Genomic DNA, 17,976 nt, shown 5'->3' on the forward strand with positions numbered 1-17,976 from the left:
AAAAGTAATTAGGCTAATTTCTTCATCAAACCATCTTTAAATGGGTCTTCTCTGCATGTTTGTTTTTTCTCCGGGGCAGATAGTGTCTTCTGGTATCTGCCGCCATCAATAGGTGTCCTCTTAGTCCAGAGAAGAAAATATAAACTTTATCCCACTGTGTCTCATTTTTCTTTCAGGAACCATCTCTATTAACACCCTCCGTACGGCCTACACGGCCCCTGGAGAAAGTGAGATCCTGGACTTGGATGACAATCTCTACCTTGGGGGTCTGCCAGAGAATAAAATGGGGCTGGTGTTCCCCACCGAGGTGTGGACAGCACTGCTCAACTACGGCTACGTGGGCTGCATCCGGGATCTATTCATTGACGGACAGAGTAAGGATGTCCGACGCCTGGCCGAGATCCAGAGAGCTGCCGGGGTGAAGCCCTCGTGCTCCAAGGAGGCTCCAAAACAGTGTCTGAGCAACCCCTGCCAGAACAATGGGGTCTGTAGAGAAGGCTGGAACCGCTATGTGTGTGACTGCTCGGGGACCGGATACCTGGGACGCTCCTGTGAAAGAGGTAGGACTTTGTTTCTGTCTCATTTTGTCTACCCAGCTGTTTGGAAGTACATAATTTCTGTCTGGGAGGCATAATCTGGATTTACTGTATGTGTGTGTGCGTGTGTGTGTGTGTATGTGAAGTGTTGACGCTGATGCAGCACGGTGACACACTTCTTCAGCACCGTGCATTGTCCTCTGAGAAAGGCTTGCTACCACAGGAGTGTGAATATAACTGACATCAAAGACAACCAGAAAAAAGAACAGCTTTTAATTATAACTATAAATTTATTATTCTTTGTCTGAAATCAACCTCCTTTCAAGCTCTGCCCGGGCAGCTTCACCAGGCAAAAAAAAAAAAAAAAAGGAAAAAAAAGTGCAGGTTGTCTTTTATTTATTGAGAGTGATGGTTGAACATCAGCAACAAACTCAAAGTAAGGTGAGACAGGAAAAGAAAGTGTAGCGAGTGTCGAGACGGACAGAATGAGTCAAGGAACAGAGCAGAGTGTTGACTGGCTGATGCTTAGACCATGTTGAGTGGTAGGTGACTGATGCACCACTGAGGAGCTCCCGGTCACGTCCACCATACACACGAGCCTGTAAATTGGCTGTCTTCTGCTAACCATTTGGCTCATCAAACCACTCGTTCATGACCAGACCTGGTGCTGAATACTTATCCCTCTCCCCTCGGCGGCGGAGAAATAGGAGGAGTGAGTGACACCTGGTTGAGCTCCGTGTCTTAGCTGGAGCACACCTGAGTGTGCAGCAGGTTCTGTTGTTGTTTACAGTGAAATTTAATGAACTCCATCTTGGATTGTTTGCTCCAACCTCATTGCCAATATCCATGTATGTGTTTGTCTATTGTAACAGCTGCATTTGCTTTAAGCTAGAGCCGTTCCTGCTGACCTGGACTTAACACTCCACCGCAGATCCTTTTTTTTCTTTATAGTATTTGTGTTGTGGTGTTACTGTATGTGTAATGTAGCTGAACATAAATAAAATAAAAAGCGGTCAGAAGGACATCTCTTTGCTTACGAATGCAAAGCTCAGCGTGGACCCGGCCGTTCTGCTGGTTCAGCATGGGCTTGTTGGCCTGGTGATCAGAGGATTGCCCTTTGACCTCTTTGATTGAACACTGGCCCGATTAAAACAACAAACAGCTGCGTGAGGGAGGCCAATCCGTGGCTTGCTCATGTGGTCTGCACCCAGGCAATGGCTTATTTTCTCACTGATTGAATAAATATGTCAAAAAATGTATAGTTAATTCACCAAAGAGATTTGCAGCATGAACTATTAATAGCGGAGGATTGGGACTTTTGAATATTACACACGAGTGGCCTAATGATGGTTTTTTTTTTAATTCATGAATTAATTAAATGGATGTTCACTGTATGTAAAGTTGCTGTGAAATTATAATGAATATCATATCAAGATAAAAATGACCCTCGACCGATGTTTACAATATATTATTATGTATTCCTCTTGCGCTTCAGAGGGTGGGGGGGGTAAAGGTTTTGTGCTGCAGCAGTATGTGCAGAATTTACATCATGAAATCTCAACGGAGCGAAAGCAGCAAATGAGCGAAAACCATTAACATATGCATACTCAAGGCAAATGTCAAAAAGAGCCCAAGCATGTGACACCGTTATCACAGTGTGATGCATCTGCACAGGAACGACAGCCGGAACAGGTTCTCGTCGGGAAAAGAAAAAAAAAAGGGACCCTCGTTGGAATGTAACACATCCCACGCAGTTACATGTATCAGCTCTACATGTTCTCATGCTTCTTTGCGCTTAAGTCATTCACCCTATGAAATGCAGTAGCCTAAATATCCTGGATATAGGATGTGGGAATTGTCTGGATGATGACACGCTAAAGAGACAGGCCTGATGCAGATGGAAATCTGCAGTGTCAAATCGGGAGCATAATAACACAAATGCACACGATACCAGAGATGTTGTTGCGTTTCCTTTGTTTGTTTTCAGCTCCAAAACTGGTCCATTCAGTGGTGAATCTCTGATCATCACATGTGACCTGTCGTGTAACTACAGCAATGTAGTTAATGCTAAAACGGGAAATTAATATCTCAGCTGAACGAGCACACGAAAGAGAGAATCTAAATCTCCTCCATCTCTGATGAATGTGTCAGTTAGGCTGTTCTGATTTTCCGCATGTGCATTTCCATTCTAGCTAATGAGTTGACAGGAATTAGGGCATAGTACATGAGGGAGGTTTAGTGGGCACAGATCGTTTCACTACAGGAAGAGATTTGCTTATCCAGAGAGAGTGCTCTTGAATGCAAAACGACATAATCCACTCTGAAAACAAAGCCAGAAACCTCAAGTCTGCATCGCTAGATTTGAATCAACCGCATGTTGCAGAGGTCTCAACCACCGTGACCCTCTCTCTCCTCTTCCTCACAACCCACCCAGTGTCTTCTGCCGTCTCAGTCCCTCAGTCCAAACTCTCTCTCATTTTTTTAAAAAAACAAATTCTTTTATCTGGCTGTCTCTGCTCTGTGTATGAGACTGCCATCGTCGGGAGTGTGAGTGGGAGCAGTGGTATGGAGGATGGGGCCCGGCATGCTGCCAGCTGTTTTGATGGCTCCAGATTGCCTCTGCGCTGGTAGGATGAAGCAGGCACCAGCAGGCCGAGGAGCTGTCAAAAGAATTACCCTAGCTCTCACTTATCCATGCATGGTGTACCACCCGGTGGCAAAATATAGCTACTGCATATGGCGGAGGAGGAGGAGGACAACGAGTGGAAGGAACAGGAGGTGGAGTTTCGGAAGAGAGCCATGGAGCTATTCGCCCTATTTTGAGAGATTGTAATTAAGCAGACAAAGCAATTTTCCCCTTGCATCCCAAATGTCTTCCCCTTCATTGTTCCTCCAGTTGCTAATTAGCCCAAATATTAGTCTTGCAGTGTGGGGCTAAGGCAGGCTCTCCCAGATGGTGCAGTAGGTGTGTTGCGGCACATGCACGTAGTCCCTAATGAGATATGACGTGCTGCATGCCCATACTGACGGCACCTGTGTTGACTAACACACTCATGTGGTGAATAAAGATGGAAGCTAAAAGATCAATACATAGAACAACATATAAGTTTGCTCTCATGTGCCGGACACACATGAGCATACAACTTTTGAAGATATAATGCTGCAATACTGTCAGAATCTCGTTTCCAAAAACATAAACCACGGACCACAATGGAATAATTCAAAACATTATGTAAATCAGTATAACTGTAGAAAAACTGGTTCTTTGAGCACATTTATTGCTTTTCAGAGCATAAAACCCTTTGCCATTGGTCCGAAGCAAAAGCCAAGAGGTGCAGAATGTTATTGCGTAATTGTGAAATGCCCTCAAAGGGGAATACGGCTGAGTTTTAGCATTAAAACATGTTTTAGCCATGCCCTTTGACAGCGCACTGTGTGTTAGTCACCATTCACCACACTTGAATCCAGTCACAAATTAGGGAGAACTGGTTGTCTCACGCCCCGAAGCGATGCACACAGATGCGTAGAAAATTGGTTGAAAAACATGAAAAATGTGACTGTAAGAGCGCTGGGGGTTGATTATCTGGGGATATAGGCACGTGTTGTGGAACCGAGGTTTAGCTAGGAGTGAGAAAAAAAACCCAAAACAAAACAATCATATTTGTGTCAGGACACAAACTTGCTCACACTATGTTTAATCTATTCACTGGAGCTTTTGATGTCCCCACTTTCCACAGCTTCTGATAATAGGTCATGTCGATAGACCTTGATAGCACCGCGATGACCAAAGACTGGAGATTAACTTGTAAATCTTAAAACTAAATGGTAATTCTCCTTTAATAGTCTCAGTGGGGCTGAGAAACCTAATTCACACATACTAATTCTCTACCGTCTTGGCTGTCGCGTGTATTCCTGACAGCATTGTAGCTGAAGCTGCAGATTGTACCGCTCCGAACGGACTCACTGATCCATTTTCTGTCTCTGCTCTCGTTTTCACGGCCCTAATGAAGTTGCCTCATGGCCGCGGAGCAGCAAAGATGCGAAAGTCGGCCCATGAAGATGCCATTCCTCTCTGCATAGCAAAAGAAGAGTCCCCCCCTCCATCCCATCTCTTGAAATCCACTTAGATGGCAGCGTTTTTTCTCCATCTTCACACTTTTAATAGCCAGAGAGTCTATTTCTCGGCTGGTGTGTGCTAAGATTCTCAAAGAAGAGGCGGCTGTGGTGAAGGAGACATGAACATCTTTGAATTATTTATGATATCTGTGAGCCATTTCTTCCTGTTTATTGTGGATGTTGAACATACATTTTCCAAAAGCCTTTGGCGGTGGTTGTATTCTGGCAAGTTTTGAATTGGATTGGGCCTGGTGCCCTGACACTCACATCGCAATCCTGTGACATGCAGCTGACAGCTCTTCCTTCCTGCAGAGCCTGTTCTCCTTCAGGGGGGAAAATGGAGGAAGAACTTGCAACCGTGTGTGTGCCTGTCTGCCATTACTCCCCCTTGTTAGTAACACAGCCTTATTTGTTACTTCTTTCAAATCCCCCACCACCCCACCCACCCAAATTGCTCCTTGTTCTCTTGTGAAAATCAGGAAACAATGTTGTATTGTGCTTTACAAGACAGAAAATGAATGCTTGGTTTAGTTTGGTATGCTCCATCTCCCCTCTGACAGCCTCCCGTTGGGCTGGCACAGACAGAAACTCCCAGCTTCAGTCCTCTCAATTTATTTTGGTATTAAACACGGGAGTGCCATTTAAAAAAAAAAAAAAAAAGGCTGTGGCTCCAGGATTGGATTCTTGACAGGTGCTCACTTTGCATTAGGTAATGTTTCCCTCACACGTCGGTCTCCATATTTTCATATCTGTCCGGACGTTTCTTTTTGATATCATCTTAGACAACCTCCTGTATGAATCTGAGCGGCGGTGACATCTTGTATGAAATTCAGTGTTTACTCCAGGTGTGATTAATTTCATCCATCTATTCAGATTATTCATATGGTTCTTTATTTATATGAGGTGTGGCCAGAGGTCACATCACACCATTACCTTCCTTCCTCACCTCGATTATCAGCATCTGTGCCTCTACGACAATGGCAGTCAGTTGTACATACTCCAAACTGTTTATATATATACACCCCCTTGTTAACAAAGTGGTGTTTACACATCTCTAAAGAATAGTCACCAGTGCAATGTTACATTTTTTCTTTTGTTTTCTTTCCTTTTTACCATGAGTCTCCTTTTTTTCCACAGTCTAATGGATCTAGTGTCAAACTGAGGCATTTTAAAAGGAGTAGGGTTTATGCTGGAGCAGAAATCCTATACAGTGCAGCACTTAGATCCGTCACTCATTGTTTGGCAGTAATGATTTTCACGTCCCATCTTCCCAGAGTAAACATACACCTGAGCACCAGACAGTGTGGCTGTGTATTTGTATACACCGTGAAGCGCAGCCGCATACAGAGAATAAGTCAAACACGGCGAGGAAACGCTCTCGTCGGGTTTAAAGTGCTAGCTAATATTGCAGCGACAAACATTTTTTTTCAAGTGTTAGGAGTTTGAACAGTTGCTCCATTTTTCCTGGCATCTGCTAACAGTTTCCAAATGCAGCTCTTTGCTTTAGCTGCCTGGCAGGAAGCAGACAGTTTAGCAGTGAGAACTCGTTTGTCACACGCCCCTGTCATCCGCAGCATACCCCAGGAGGTCGTGGAGAAATTGGATTTGGGTGAGGAATGTGACGGAGTCATCCCAGGGGATGGATGTGACATTGGCTCTGTGTGATGAGGAAGTGGTGATGAGGTGGTGTGTGTACATTGGTACCCTATCACCCCCACCTCACTCCATCTCCCCCGTCCCTCCAACTTGCCTTCTATCTGTTTCAGCACTGCAGTCGCTGTAATGGCTTTGTTATTGGGTTTTGGTTTAGTTACACTACCGGAAATGCTGTTACAGCCTCCTGCCGGCGTTAAACAATCTCCCCAGCATTTCTCCTTCCTAATGCTTTGAGTAAATGCAGTCACCCTGAGCAGAGGCTCAATATTCAAGGTCCACAGACTATTATGAGTCTGTCAACGTTTGTATTTTTTCCCCTAAGTCAAAACCAATTTGTCCTTTTGTAGTTTCCCACTGTTATAGCAGATTCAAAGATATAATGCTGCCACTTGTTATTACCTCTGTTATTGACTTGGTTTCCTTTATCTTATCTTTCTCTGTTTGTCACTGTGTGTTCATTGTCCTCTGAGTGTTTTTTTTTATTACACACCACTGTTCTAGCATGTACCTATCTCTATGTTCTTTTCGATGATGGAGGGCACCACTTCCACTGGTGCAGAGAAGACACGACTCAGACTTTTAGGTGGGGGGGGCGGGGGGGATTGGGGTTGCTGTCAGCTGTAGTATGCAGTCTTATGCGATGTGAGACTAGTGACAAGTATTTGCACGCTGCTCTTGGATGACATATCTGTGCACATGCCATTTTGCAGTCACTTTCTCTTTGAACTGACTCTTTCTGTTTTGCTGTTTTTTTTTTGTAATTCCAGCAGCCTAATAGTAGCTGGATTCATCATCAGTGCTGTGTTCTTTTGTAGCAAATCTGCAAAGCATGTGTGACAAACACATCTGGGGACACTCCTGGAAGAGTGAAGTTGTCCCTGTGTTTGTCAGCTTCATGGTTTAATCATTCCTGTGTGGATGGATGACAAGTCAGTGAAGGTTCACTGCATAGCTTGTGTTGCAGCTGGAGTATCTCGGTGCATTTTTTCCCCCCCTTACAGACGCATAATGGGCTCTCTCCCTCTGTGTTTGAATGTGTGCTATTTAATATCTTCTCCCCTACTGCATTTCCTTACTCAAGACTGAGATTTACAACACCGAATTATATCCACAAATAAGGCATCATCATTTCAAAACTGCCACACTCCATTTTACCCATCACTCATCCACTTGTCTTCCTCTTTCTCTCTGCAGAGGCGACCATCCTCAGCTACGATGGCAGCAAGTTTATGAAGGTCCAGCTGCCCGTGGTGATGCACACAGAGGCCGAGGATGTGTCTCTGCGCTTCCGCTCCCAGCGAGCCTACGGCATCCTAATAGCCACCACGTCTCGGGACTCAGCTGACAGCCTGCGTCTCGAGCTGGAGAGCGGCCGCGTCCGCCTGACTGTCAATTTAGGTAACGTCTCGGACATGCACCGGCTGCAGCCGCACAGTCATGTGTCAAATAGCACTAAATTAAGCTAGATAACACTCTCAAATACACACAGTCTCTCTCTCACTCTCGCTCTTACTCTCACGCACATTCGCTACACAAACCAATTACTCTCATATCATACACAGGCCTATTCTGAATAGAAGGAGATGGTGTAAAGACTTTCAATGGCAAGAGTCTGCGGCTCTCCGCTCACTGCCAGTTGAGCACACAGCTGCCGTTGCCCAGCAGGGAATGCTCGCTGTCCACTCCATCAACTAACCCCAGATCATAAACACATGCATTGCTCTTGAGGGAGTCGCCCTCACAGTGCACTCACTGCTGTGTTCTCTCCTGGTGCATTTACAAATACATCCAGTTATCATTCATAAAAGGAAGCGAACAATTCCTCTGAAGATGAGGGAGTGTTTATAATATCACACCTCCTCTCTAATATCCCTTTTGTTGTTTTAACCATTAAATCATTTGTTCTTGTGCACTTTAATCATTGTAGGAGGAATGCATGATTGCAAATCAGTAAGTGTATCTTAAATAAGCACAGGGAGAGACACGCTCCACCCCTCCCCCCTGCCTACACCAAAAAAGAGAGAAAATTGAGGGCAAAATGAAAGACTCTGTGCGAGCGTGTGCATGTGTGTGCTTATTTGCTCAGGAAAGAATCCAATGAAGCCTGTGAAAAGTTTGATATCTCTCAAACAGAGCAATGCTGCACAAATGATAGCCATCTATTTCTCCTTTCCACTGGCTAAACAGAAATGGGCTCCCTAAGCGGAGCCATTTAGCCGTGCATGCAAAGCAGACAGTCTGTGTCTGCAGTCAACCACAAGGAAGCATGTGTCCCCATCGCTGGAAGACAACAGCGCCACACACTGACAGGGCCGACGAGTCAAATCGTGGCACCTACAAAAAAAGAAAAAGAAAAAAGACGCCTTCTGATGAAAGCAGCGAGTCATCGTGTTTTCTTTTATGTTTAAATTATCTTTGACACATTATAGAGTTTTTTTTTTTTTTTGTGAGTTCGTCCCCAGCCATCAGCCCCTGAAGCCTGTCTCCCTCATCCCTCCTTCAAAAAGCAGAGCATTTCCTGCAAGGGTAGGGCTAGTGTTGGTCTCTGGTTGTTTGCGACCACTTTTCTGCTGTGGTTGACAACACACGACAGACAGGGCCGAATGGGGAAGGAGGGGTGGGGAGTTTGATCTGGGTCACCTTTCTCAGAGCACGACGCCAGCTCTAAGCCTCAGGAACAAGAAATAAAGAAAACAGATATATATAGATATATAGAAGCAGTGGTCTATAAGGCACTGCTAAGTGATACAAAATGAATGAAGAACAGGTCATCATTAGTTGTTACCAGGAGAAACAACAGTGTCTTCAAGTCTTCTACTGAGATACAACATAACCTTAGTAGATAATAATAAATAATAAAATAGTCTATTTACAAGTAGTCTTGGCCACAAAATGTGGGTATAAATCTATAACAGAATGTCCCATATGACAATATATTATCATTATAGACATTATATTATTGTTAGCTGATGATTTAATGTGTAGGTGAGTTTGTAATGCTGGTTTAGGCAGTAGTAAAACCTGGAATAATACACCATAAGATGATAACGGTGTCATATATAAACATACTACTGTAAGTACAAATATGTCACAATTCTGTGCGAATAATCACAATCAAGTGCTTGTGCATTTGATGAATAATTGTTTCACCACTGCTACATCTGCTCAGAGCATCAGCAACGGTGATGCAATTGGATTTTTCAACGATTATCAATTTCAGTAGTAGCGGTAGCGTGAAAATATGTTTTCAGTCAGATATGTGAAGAGATAGAGAGATTGAAAAAATGAAAAAATGGGGTTTGGAGAGAATGGAAACACCTTCCACCTGGCCCTGTCTGACCCTGACTAAAATCTGATGCTCTCACACTGAATAGAAGATCATATTCTGAAAATGAACCGAGAAAATCTCTCACCTTGCAAAACACGATTTGTTTGGCTACCTGGCAAAAAAAAACAAAGCGAAACAATATCATGAAGCAAAACCTCAGCCGGCCCCATGAATCTCTATTCTACATTGCTGGAACTTGTATTCCTCTGCACACCACCATGCCGAGCTGCTCTGGCCCGGCTCCAGTGCAGTGCTTTTACCAGCTCGCTGCAGCTCAGGGGCCACGGATGAGAGCATCAGAGGACGGGCAGTGTCTGTGTGTGTGTCCCCAGAGGGGTGGACTGTATGCTTTAATGATGTCTGCAGCTGTATCGTTGAAAGATGAATTTATCTCTCATCTATTCTTCCCCATCTAGATTGTATCAGGATTAACTGTACCTCCAGTAAGTTACTGTTCACCTTTCTTCTTCTTCTTCATCTGCTTCTTCTTCCTCCTCTCTAACTGTTTCTGGACCTTCATGTTTTAGTATTAGCTGTCTTGTTGCAATTTCTTCTCTGCAGCCAGTGAATGATCCTGACATTAAATAGGTCCTAAATCTGTGGATTTGACCTCCACTTGCTTTGAAATACAAGAGACATTACATTTTATCATAGCACTTTTAAAGAACTGTGGGTACATAAGAACTGAATAGTGGTCTTCTGTGCATCAGCTGTCTAAGAGAATAATGAGTAGGGCGAATGGAGACGGAGGGAGGCTCGAATTAATCACTAAGCTAAATATGGCAGCGATTCTATACACTGAGTTGTTTCTAATTAACAAACCGTCTCACTCATGAAATCAGGCTGATATAACGTTCATGCATTGGAAGTGCAGGTATTTTAGACATGCATGATTTCCTTGCCTCCCCTCCGCCCTCGCTTCTTCGTCTTTTTTTTTTTTTTCCCCCTCCTTTCGACTCCAGTATTTCACGCCGGTTGTAAATTGATGACGCCATTCAAGGTACAGAGGAAATACAGAGTGTGATTTTATTATTCTCATTAACCTGCCTCACAGAGCAGAAAGAAAGGGATGAAGAGGGAGGGAGAGAGAATAGATCTTGTTGTGGGATTCACAGGGGGGGATATGTGTGTGTTTTGTGTATGTGTGTGTTTCAACAAAGAGGTTACATTGCAATATTTTGGGAGGTAAATATCCCTGACATTTATTATTCAGGAACAGTGATGAATTAATAATTACTTCACTGGAGTCATAATACACGAGCCCTCTTCCTGTTTAACGATTCTGAAGTGACAGACACATTCTCAGTATCAGTAAATACCAACAGAAATTAGACAGTTTAGGCTCTATAATGGAGTGCCAGTGTCAGATTGTATATAAAAACAAACTGTTCTCTGAAGATGCCCGTGTTGGATCTCTTTGTGTGTGAAATCTTACAGTATTTGAAGGTCATTGCCTGATGAGGAGCGGAGACTTACACAACAAAAAACGTCTCCACGCTGGAATCACATGACGTGACCTCTAGCCAGCCCTTCTTAACACCTTTCTAAATGCTAAATAGCATTGTTCATGCGTCTTGGATTGCATCCCTTGTTTGTGTATGCAAATTAAAATCTCTAAGCTCTAATTCCCACCTTTCGGAGCGTTAAAAGGTCATTCTTGGTTTATGTTGGGAGTGCGGAGGCATAATCCGTGCATGCATGGACACCAGGGGTTGTTATTTGCTCTTTTGATTACTTAATTTCTCTGCTTCATATTTTTGCTTCATGCATCATTGGCAAAATAGCCAGAGCCAGATTAGTCTGATTCAGTGTTGCACCTGGTGGTTGAAAGAAAGAAAACACACCATCTTCATTATTAACACCCCTGTAGGTTCAATAGCTGTTTTTTTTAGTCAGTAGGAGAAAACTCAGTGCAGTGTAATTGGGCGATGTGCAGTGTGTAGTTAATAGGCTGGATGATTTCACACAGGCCGTGGGAATAATGAAAATGAAATGAAACGACACAGCACTAGTTGGCTCTGACAAGTCACTAGTCATGCTGACATGTTAGTTCCATTGGTGTGAATTATGTTTGTGTACATTGTCTTAATGTACCTCCTGTATTTATTCAAGAATAACAGTCTTAGAAGTAATACAATTATTATCACATTTACAGAATTAACTGATGTTTTATAGATGGAAGGAATATACGGTACATGGGAATTTTTTCCACACAGAACAAAGCTGCTATATAATTCAAAGAGAATTATTTTGATTCCATCAACATTTAATGCCATGCTACAGGGAAAATGAATCTTTAAGTAAAACCGAGGGGAAAAAAGCAGGTCTTTTTTTAATAGATTCAGACCTAATTGTGTCATAAGAAAATGTTTAATTGAAGTTCTTGGAAAGAACTGTGCTAAGCCAGAGCGCGCGTTTCCACTTATGAAGCATTTAATTCTCTGCTTTTTTTTTTTTTTTCTAGGTTGTTATTTTTCTCCGTGTTATTTTTGTCCTCTTTTTTTTCTGTGTTAATTAATGTGTCTTGTCAGGCGCTGCAGCTCCGGTCAGCTCGGTGGATGAAGAATTTCAGCACCGACTCAAAGAACACATCACTGTCTATTAGGGACCTCGACTCCCTGGGGCAGCCCAGAGCTGTCTGAAGAAAACACTGCCACTCTGACTTAAACACTGTTAACAGGCACTGAGTGACAACAAACTAAAAATATGATCTAAAAATATCTGGTGACAGATTGGCTTTTTTTTGTCTTCCGTTCTATTATGCATTAATCTGAACAGGATAATTTACAGTGGAGTCAGGATGTAGTGATTATTCTCTCCCTGACCTTCTTGACCAGAAACTCAAAGCATTTTTTTTCTTTTATACGTAATTGATCATTTTCATGCATCAGTCTTTCTTTCTCTTTGGCTTATTTAGTGTGAAAGAGCAGGAGGACATTCTTTTGCATGGATATTACACCTGTGTGCATGTATGAATGATAATGAGGGGATGATTTAAAGGGCAGATGCATAGAGGGTGAGATACACACTGTGCTTATCAGCTGGAAAAGTGCCTTGTATTTGCCACTGAGTGCTTATAATGCACAGTAAACTGTATGTTGGCAGTACACTTTCAGCGTCGCTGTCACTGATGGCACTGAGTGCAGCTAAACTGCTCAAATCAAAAATCAAACTGTTAAAGCACTGATAATAGGGTTTAATGGTGCTCACCTTCGTGCTTGGAAAACTAATCGTTGGTGACGAATGAAGGAATGTGTCGAGCAGATTGATTCAATCTATCTACAGTGCAGATGAGTCAACTTGAAGATAAGAATATATCCCTATTTGTCATGCCATAAATCTCAATCTATTAAGAGACTGTTCAGAAATGATTTGGCTGTGGAGGAGGGCTCAGAGTTATTGAGTTTTTCTTCAGTCACTGTAAAACCCCTCCTCCTGAAATATCAAATAATAGTGTTTTTTTTTTTTTTTCATATAGCAATTCTTACAAGGGAGGAACATTAAATACCCTCCCCTCCTCACCCAAACAGTTTAGATGGCCCCTCCTTTCAGCAAAAACAAGCCACCACCAACGGGCTGTACCACTGAGATCAAAAGCTGACTATGCCTGTGTGTGTGTGTGTCTGTGTGTCTGTCTGAGCGCCTCGTGAAGGGAAACAACAGTGAAGTGCTTTAGATTAAGATGTAATTATGATGCTGTTTGTGGCTGCTGTAAATTAGCTTCATGAAGGTGGCCAACGTGTCGGCTCAGCAGTACCCGTAACTAACATTAGCAACTTAAATGGAAAGCTGAGAATAATCATTGATCACCCCCGTAAAAGTTACAGCACACTGAGAGACTTTCCTGTCAAGCCTGGCTGCGAGGTAGTTAACATGACATGATTATGCAGCTATTGCTAGAAATACTCGACATGACTGAAGCTAGACCGAGTGACAACCTTTCAACACGTTTGATCTCTGTTTATAGAACAAATAAAGTGAAATGCAAATGGCACGGAGCAGCAGATTAGCGGTGATTGTCACCATTTCTTGTTTTGACACCATTTAACCTCTGCTTGCTTAAACATTTCCACAGTGTGTTGTCAGTTAGCAGGGCATCGATTAGACAAGCAGGTCGCCTAGCATGGCAGCCTGCTAAGTTTGCCTTTCTATGTGTGCTGGCTTTGATGTCTGTGTTGATGGTAATCCAGCAGCAGTGGCCTGCTGTGTGGTCAGTGAGTCCCTCTTTCTTTCTTTGTTTTTTTTTTTTTTCTTCCTCTTCTTCCTCCACCTGGGTGAGTCACAGTGGTCGGGTCAGGCTCCACCAGTATTTGGCCTGTCATCCAGCCAGCCAGAGCTGATTGACTGGATAATCACATCTTCTCATGCTACCCTGTGCCACACTTCTCCACTGTTCCCTTGGGCCTGGAGTCAATGAGGCAAGGAGGGATCACTGTAGATCCATCACTGCAGATAGATCACCATCAGCGAGGGCACTAGAGAGGGCTGGACGTGGCAGAAAGCAGACTAAAGGCCCTTAATGTCTGGCCAGCAGCTGGCAGTTTAGACTCCAGACTGCACAACAGGCGTAAAACTAGGCCCTACAGTAGTGGATGTTGTGCAAGGAATGTGCTGCTTAATACTATTGACCTCTTTTCCCCTTCCCTTTCTTTCCTCCTTGGAGAGCAACAAGGACAGGATGATGGAAGGCAAAGATCAAGCATGCTTTCAAGTCCAACTCCATCCTATTATTTCATATCTCTCATCCTTAATCCCTCGCCAGTCGTCTGGTTTCAATCCTGCCCCGGTGTTTAGTGCTTACAAAGCAGAACTGTGCCTCTGAGATTGAGTGTGTCCCAGTACTTTGGCACCCTCAGATTTGCATACACATTGCAATGGGTGCTTTGAAGATTGCAGAAAAGCAGGAAATAAATAGCCATAAATGGGTTCAGGGGAATGAACCTGGCACCCATATGAAATGCTCCCCACAGTGGGCAAGGTATCCGGAGCCCGGGGATTTTAATATTGTCACAGTGGCGTCTTAATTGGTCTGTTTGGTTCTGTGAGCCCAGGAGGGGAACATCACAGCCGTACAGCAATTCAAAGATGCTCTACAGCAAGTCGGAGGCTGCATCAAAAAATAATGTGTTGCCCCAATTGGACCAATGTTGGAATTTCTAAAAGCAGACAAGAGGTTTTACTTTTTTCTTCTTCTCATAAGATCACAGATTTGTTGCATTGCAGTGATTAATCCTATCTGTAATTCCAAATTTGATTATGTGGAATCACATTTGATTTGGATTCTGTGTAACATGGTGACACATCAGGGAATATTAACATCCTGCTTCCAGGATGTGTGAAGGGATGCTTCAGTATTATGTGTTTTTTATTTTCTTCAGTAGGATGGTTATTTTTTGGCATTTGGAGATTTAATGAAGTGTATCACTTTTAATAATAGAATTTGTGCATTTTGCACAGTGTTAAAGTAGCTACCTGTTATCTGCTGCTTTTTTCAAAACACTCATTCATTTTCATGAGCTGCTGATGAAAATCACATTCTGTATTTCCTGCATTTTCCACAAACAATAGCCAATCTGTTTTTTGCTTTAGAAGAGGTTCGTTTCACCTCCGAGCGCTTTGTTTCCATTATTCAGGTATTTGCTCCGACATTAACTTTTTCATTTCATGTGGTGGACATGAGAGAAACCAAACACTGGGTCTGTAGCTAAACAAGATGGAGAGTGATGCTCAGATAAGTGCCTTGCTCTGTCGTAGCCTTTTGGTAGTCATTTGCTGCCACCATGTGGCATGAGGGGAATGAAGGGAGAAAATAAAACAACAACCCACAAGAAGTGAGAGACCAGCTCTGATGAAACATCTAATTATACTGTGTCACTTTAGGAAAATAAAACAGGCATTGTTGCTTAAATCAAAACAGTTAGTGTGAATATTGTCAGTGATAATTATGTGGCATCCTGATTACCGCCTCCCTCGTCTTGATATGACGACAATGGTGTTCAGTGAGAATTCAGAAATATGATGCCCTATCTAATGGTGCAGGACAGCAAATGCAAGTCAGAATGATGTGTTTTCTTATGGCCCATTAACTATGTTTACCTTAATGTTTTCTGTCTCTTTCAAACTACTTAACTCATTCACTCTGTCCTCCTTTCGATCCCCTCCCTCCCCCCTCCCCTCTCTGATTCTGTTTATATCTCTCAGCCTCTCTATTATGTGTGTGTGTGTGGGTGTATGCATGCATGTGTGTTAACCGCTGTTTGGACTGTCCTGCAGGCAAAGGTCCCGAGACTATTTTTGCGGGTCAAAATCTGAACGACAATGAGTGGCACACGGTGCGTGTGTTCAGGAGGGGCAAGAGTTTGAAACTGACCGTAGATGATCTGCTGCCTGTCGAAGGTACTCCTCTTCCTCTCCTCTCTGGCAGAATAGTATCTTCCTCCTATAAACATGAATTACTTATAACATGTGTTGGCCTCTCAGATTTTAGGTAAGACACACGCTTCTTTACAGACCTACAAGTGTGTTATTTCTGCACTGCGCTGCAGAGAGGGCATCTATTTATTCAGTCATTTCTTTACTCTGAAGGAGTGTATTATTGTACTAGATAATTGTATTATTGTCTCATTTCAGTTAAAGACCAAACATTGCTGTTTATAATTAATAAGGAAATGATAAAAATGTGTCCTCTAATAGACTGGTGTTATATAAGTGTCTAAAGATAGCTACAACATTCAATTACAAGGCACGATGTCCTGAATTATTTTGTTATGTAAAATGTTTAATTAACAGTTCTATTCATTTTATAACAAAACTATCATTGAAACATGTAAATGTAATTCAAATGATTATGTTATCTTTTTTTTCTTTTTTTTCCTGGAATTCATGTTGGTTTTCTTTAATGTCACAGAGTGTGGTGTTACAATTTGAAGCAGTGGTCATCCATTGACCATCAAAGACCCCTAAAATGATATTAGACAATTTAGAGCATGTTGTTCTTAAAGTACATGTTTTATCACAGAAACTGTTTGCAGTTTGACAAAAATAGTTATTTGTTCATTGTTTTACTCATGGGTGGAATTATAGTGAAAAGAAATTATTGTTCTTTTTGCTGGGGACCCCAAGGAGCCCCTCAAGGACCCCTGGGGATCCCTAGGCCTCACTCTGAAAAATCAATAATTTAGAGGATCCAAAGGTGACCGTTAAAGGGCAAAGCAATGCCTCCTTAATTGTCCTACATCCCCAGTAACACCCTCTCTCCCTTCTTCTGCCGGTCAAAGGCCAAATGGCAGGCGACCACACTCAGCTGGAGTTCCATAACATTGAGACGGGCATCGTGACAGAGAAGCGCTTCTTGTCCATGGTGCCGTCCAACTTCATCGGCCACCTCCAGAGCCTCTCCTTCAACGGCATGGCCTACATAGACCTGTGTAAAAACGGTGACATCGATTACTGCGAACTCAACGCCATGATCGGCTACAAGAGCATCATCGCCGACCCCGTCACCTTCAAGTCGCGCTCCAGCTACGTGACCCTCACCACTCTGCAGGCCTACTACTCCATGCACCTTTTCTTTCAGTTCAAAACCACCTCCTCCGACGGCCTCATCCTTTACAACAGCGGGGATGGGAATGACTTCATCGTGGTGGAGCTGGTCAAAGGGTAAGTGAACGCTTTCCATGTTGAAGTGTGAGCGCAGAAAACTTTGACTAAGTGTTCTCCCACTTATCCACAGCAGATCCGCTCACATGCACCTCCTTTAAATCTTCCTGCTCTGACAAGGAGCTTTTTGTGGATATTTTAGGATGTTTTGTTCTTTTTCTGGAAGATTTGACACCGCAGCAGTCAGCGTAGTCTGTGCCGTGTTTCCTCTGTGCTGCTCTGCTCAGAGACGATTTGTCAAACAACAATGCTACCAGTAGAAGTTTGATTTTGTGTAGGCGGTTTAATGTTTTTATTTAGCTGTTGTGGCTGTCACCGCTCAGGCTACAGTAACTCCTCAGCTCTTCTCTTTACACACACACATACACACACCCACACACACACTTTTTGGGTTGAAAACCTGCATGCCACCAGGTGTTGAGGCCAGCAAATATGAAAAGCAAAAAGCTTTCACCTGTGTTGAATTAGTTTTATACTAATGTAGCGAGATGTTTATTTATGTAAGAATATCCATATAAATGGATTATGGTTTTAATAATGCAGCTCTTCATATTTTATGACAGTTCCCAAAGAGAATATAATTCTTGACAGCTTTTCATGCCATTATTATGGGAATTCAAATTATTTCCTTATCATTCCTTTGCCAGAATATTCTCTGAAAGAGCTGTTGGCTATTACTGC

General features: G+C 42.9%; 1 protein-coding gene across 10 annotated transcripts in view; it reads left to right on the forward strand.

The window, feature by feature from the left end:
- The window catches only part of LOC310997959 (neurexin-1a-like), a gene marked incomplete at its 5' end in the record, with an annotated part of 248,122 nt that overhangs the window by 105,170 nt on the left and 124,976 nt on the right, over positions 1-17,976 (forward strand). For 9 of the 10 annotated variants that reach the window (XM_083987828.1, XM_083987824.1, XM_083987818.1 and 6 more), the window contains 5 exons: positions 177-560; positions 7,503-7,706; positions 10,053-10,079; positions 15,910-16,032; positions 16,914-17,295. In XM_083987828.1, the coding sequence (XP_083843954.1) occupies positions 177-560; positions 7,503-7,706; positions 10,053-10,079; positions 15,910-16,032; positions 16,914-17,295 (1,120 nt within the window). The remainder of the gene's footprint in view (positions 1-176; positions 561-7,502; positions 7,707-10,052; positions 10,080-15,909; positions 16,033-16,913; positions 17,296-17,976) is intronic. The other variant, XM_083987827.1, reaches the window with a different exon arrangement.

The sequence above is a fragment of the Trachurus trachurus genome (assembly GCF_905171665.1).
Source record: "Trachurus trachurus genome assembly, chromosome: 15".
NCBI classification, from domain to species: Eukaryota; Metazoa; Chordata; class Actinopteri; order Carangiformes; family Carangidae; genus Trachurus; species Trachurus trachurus.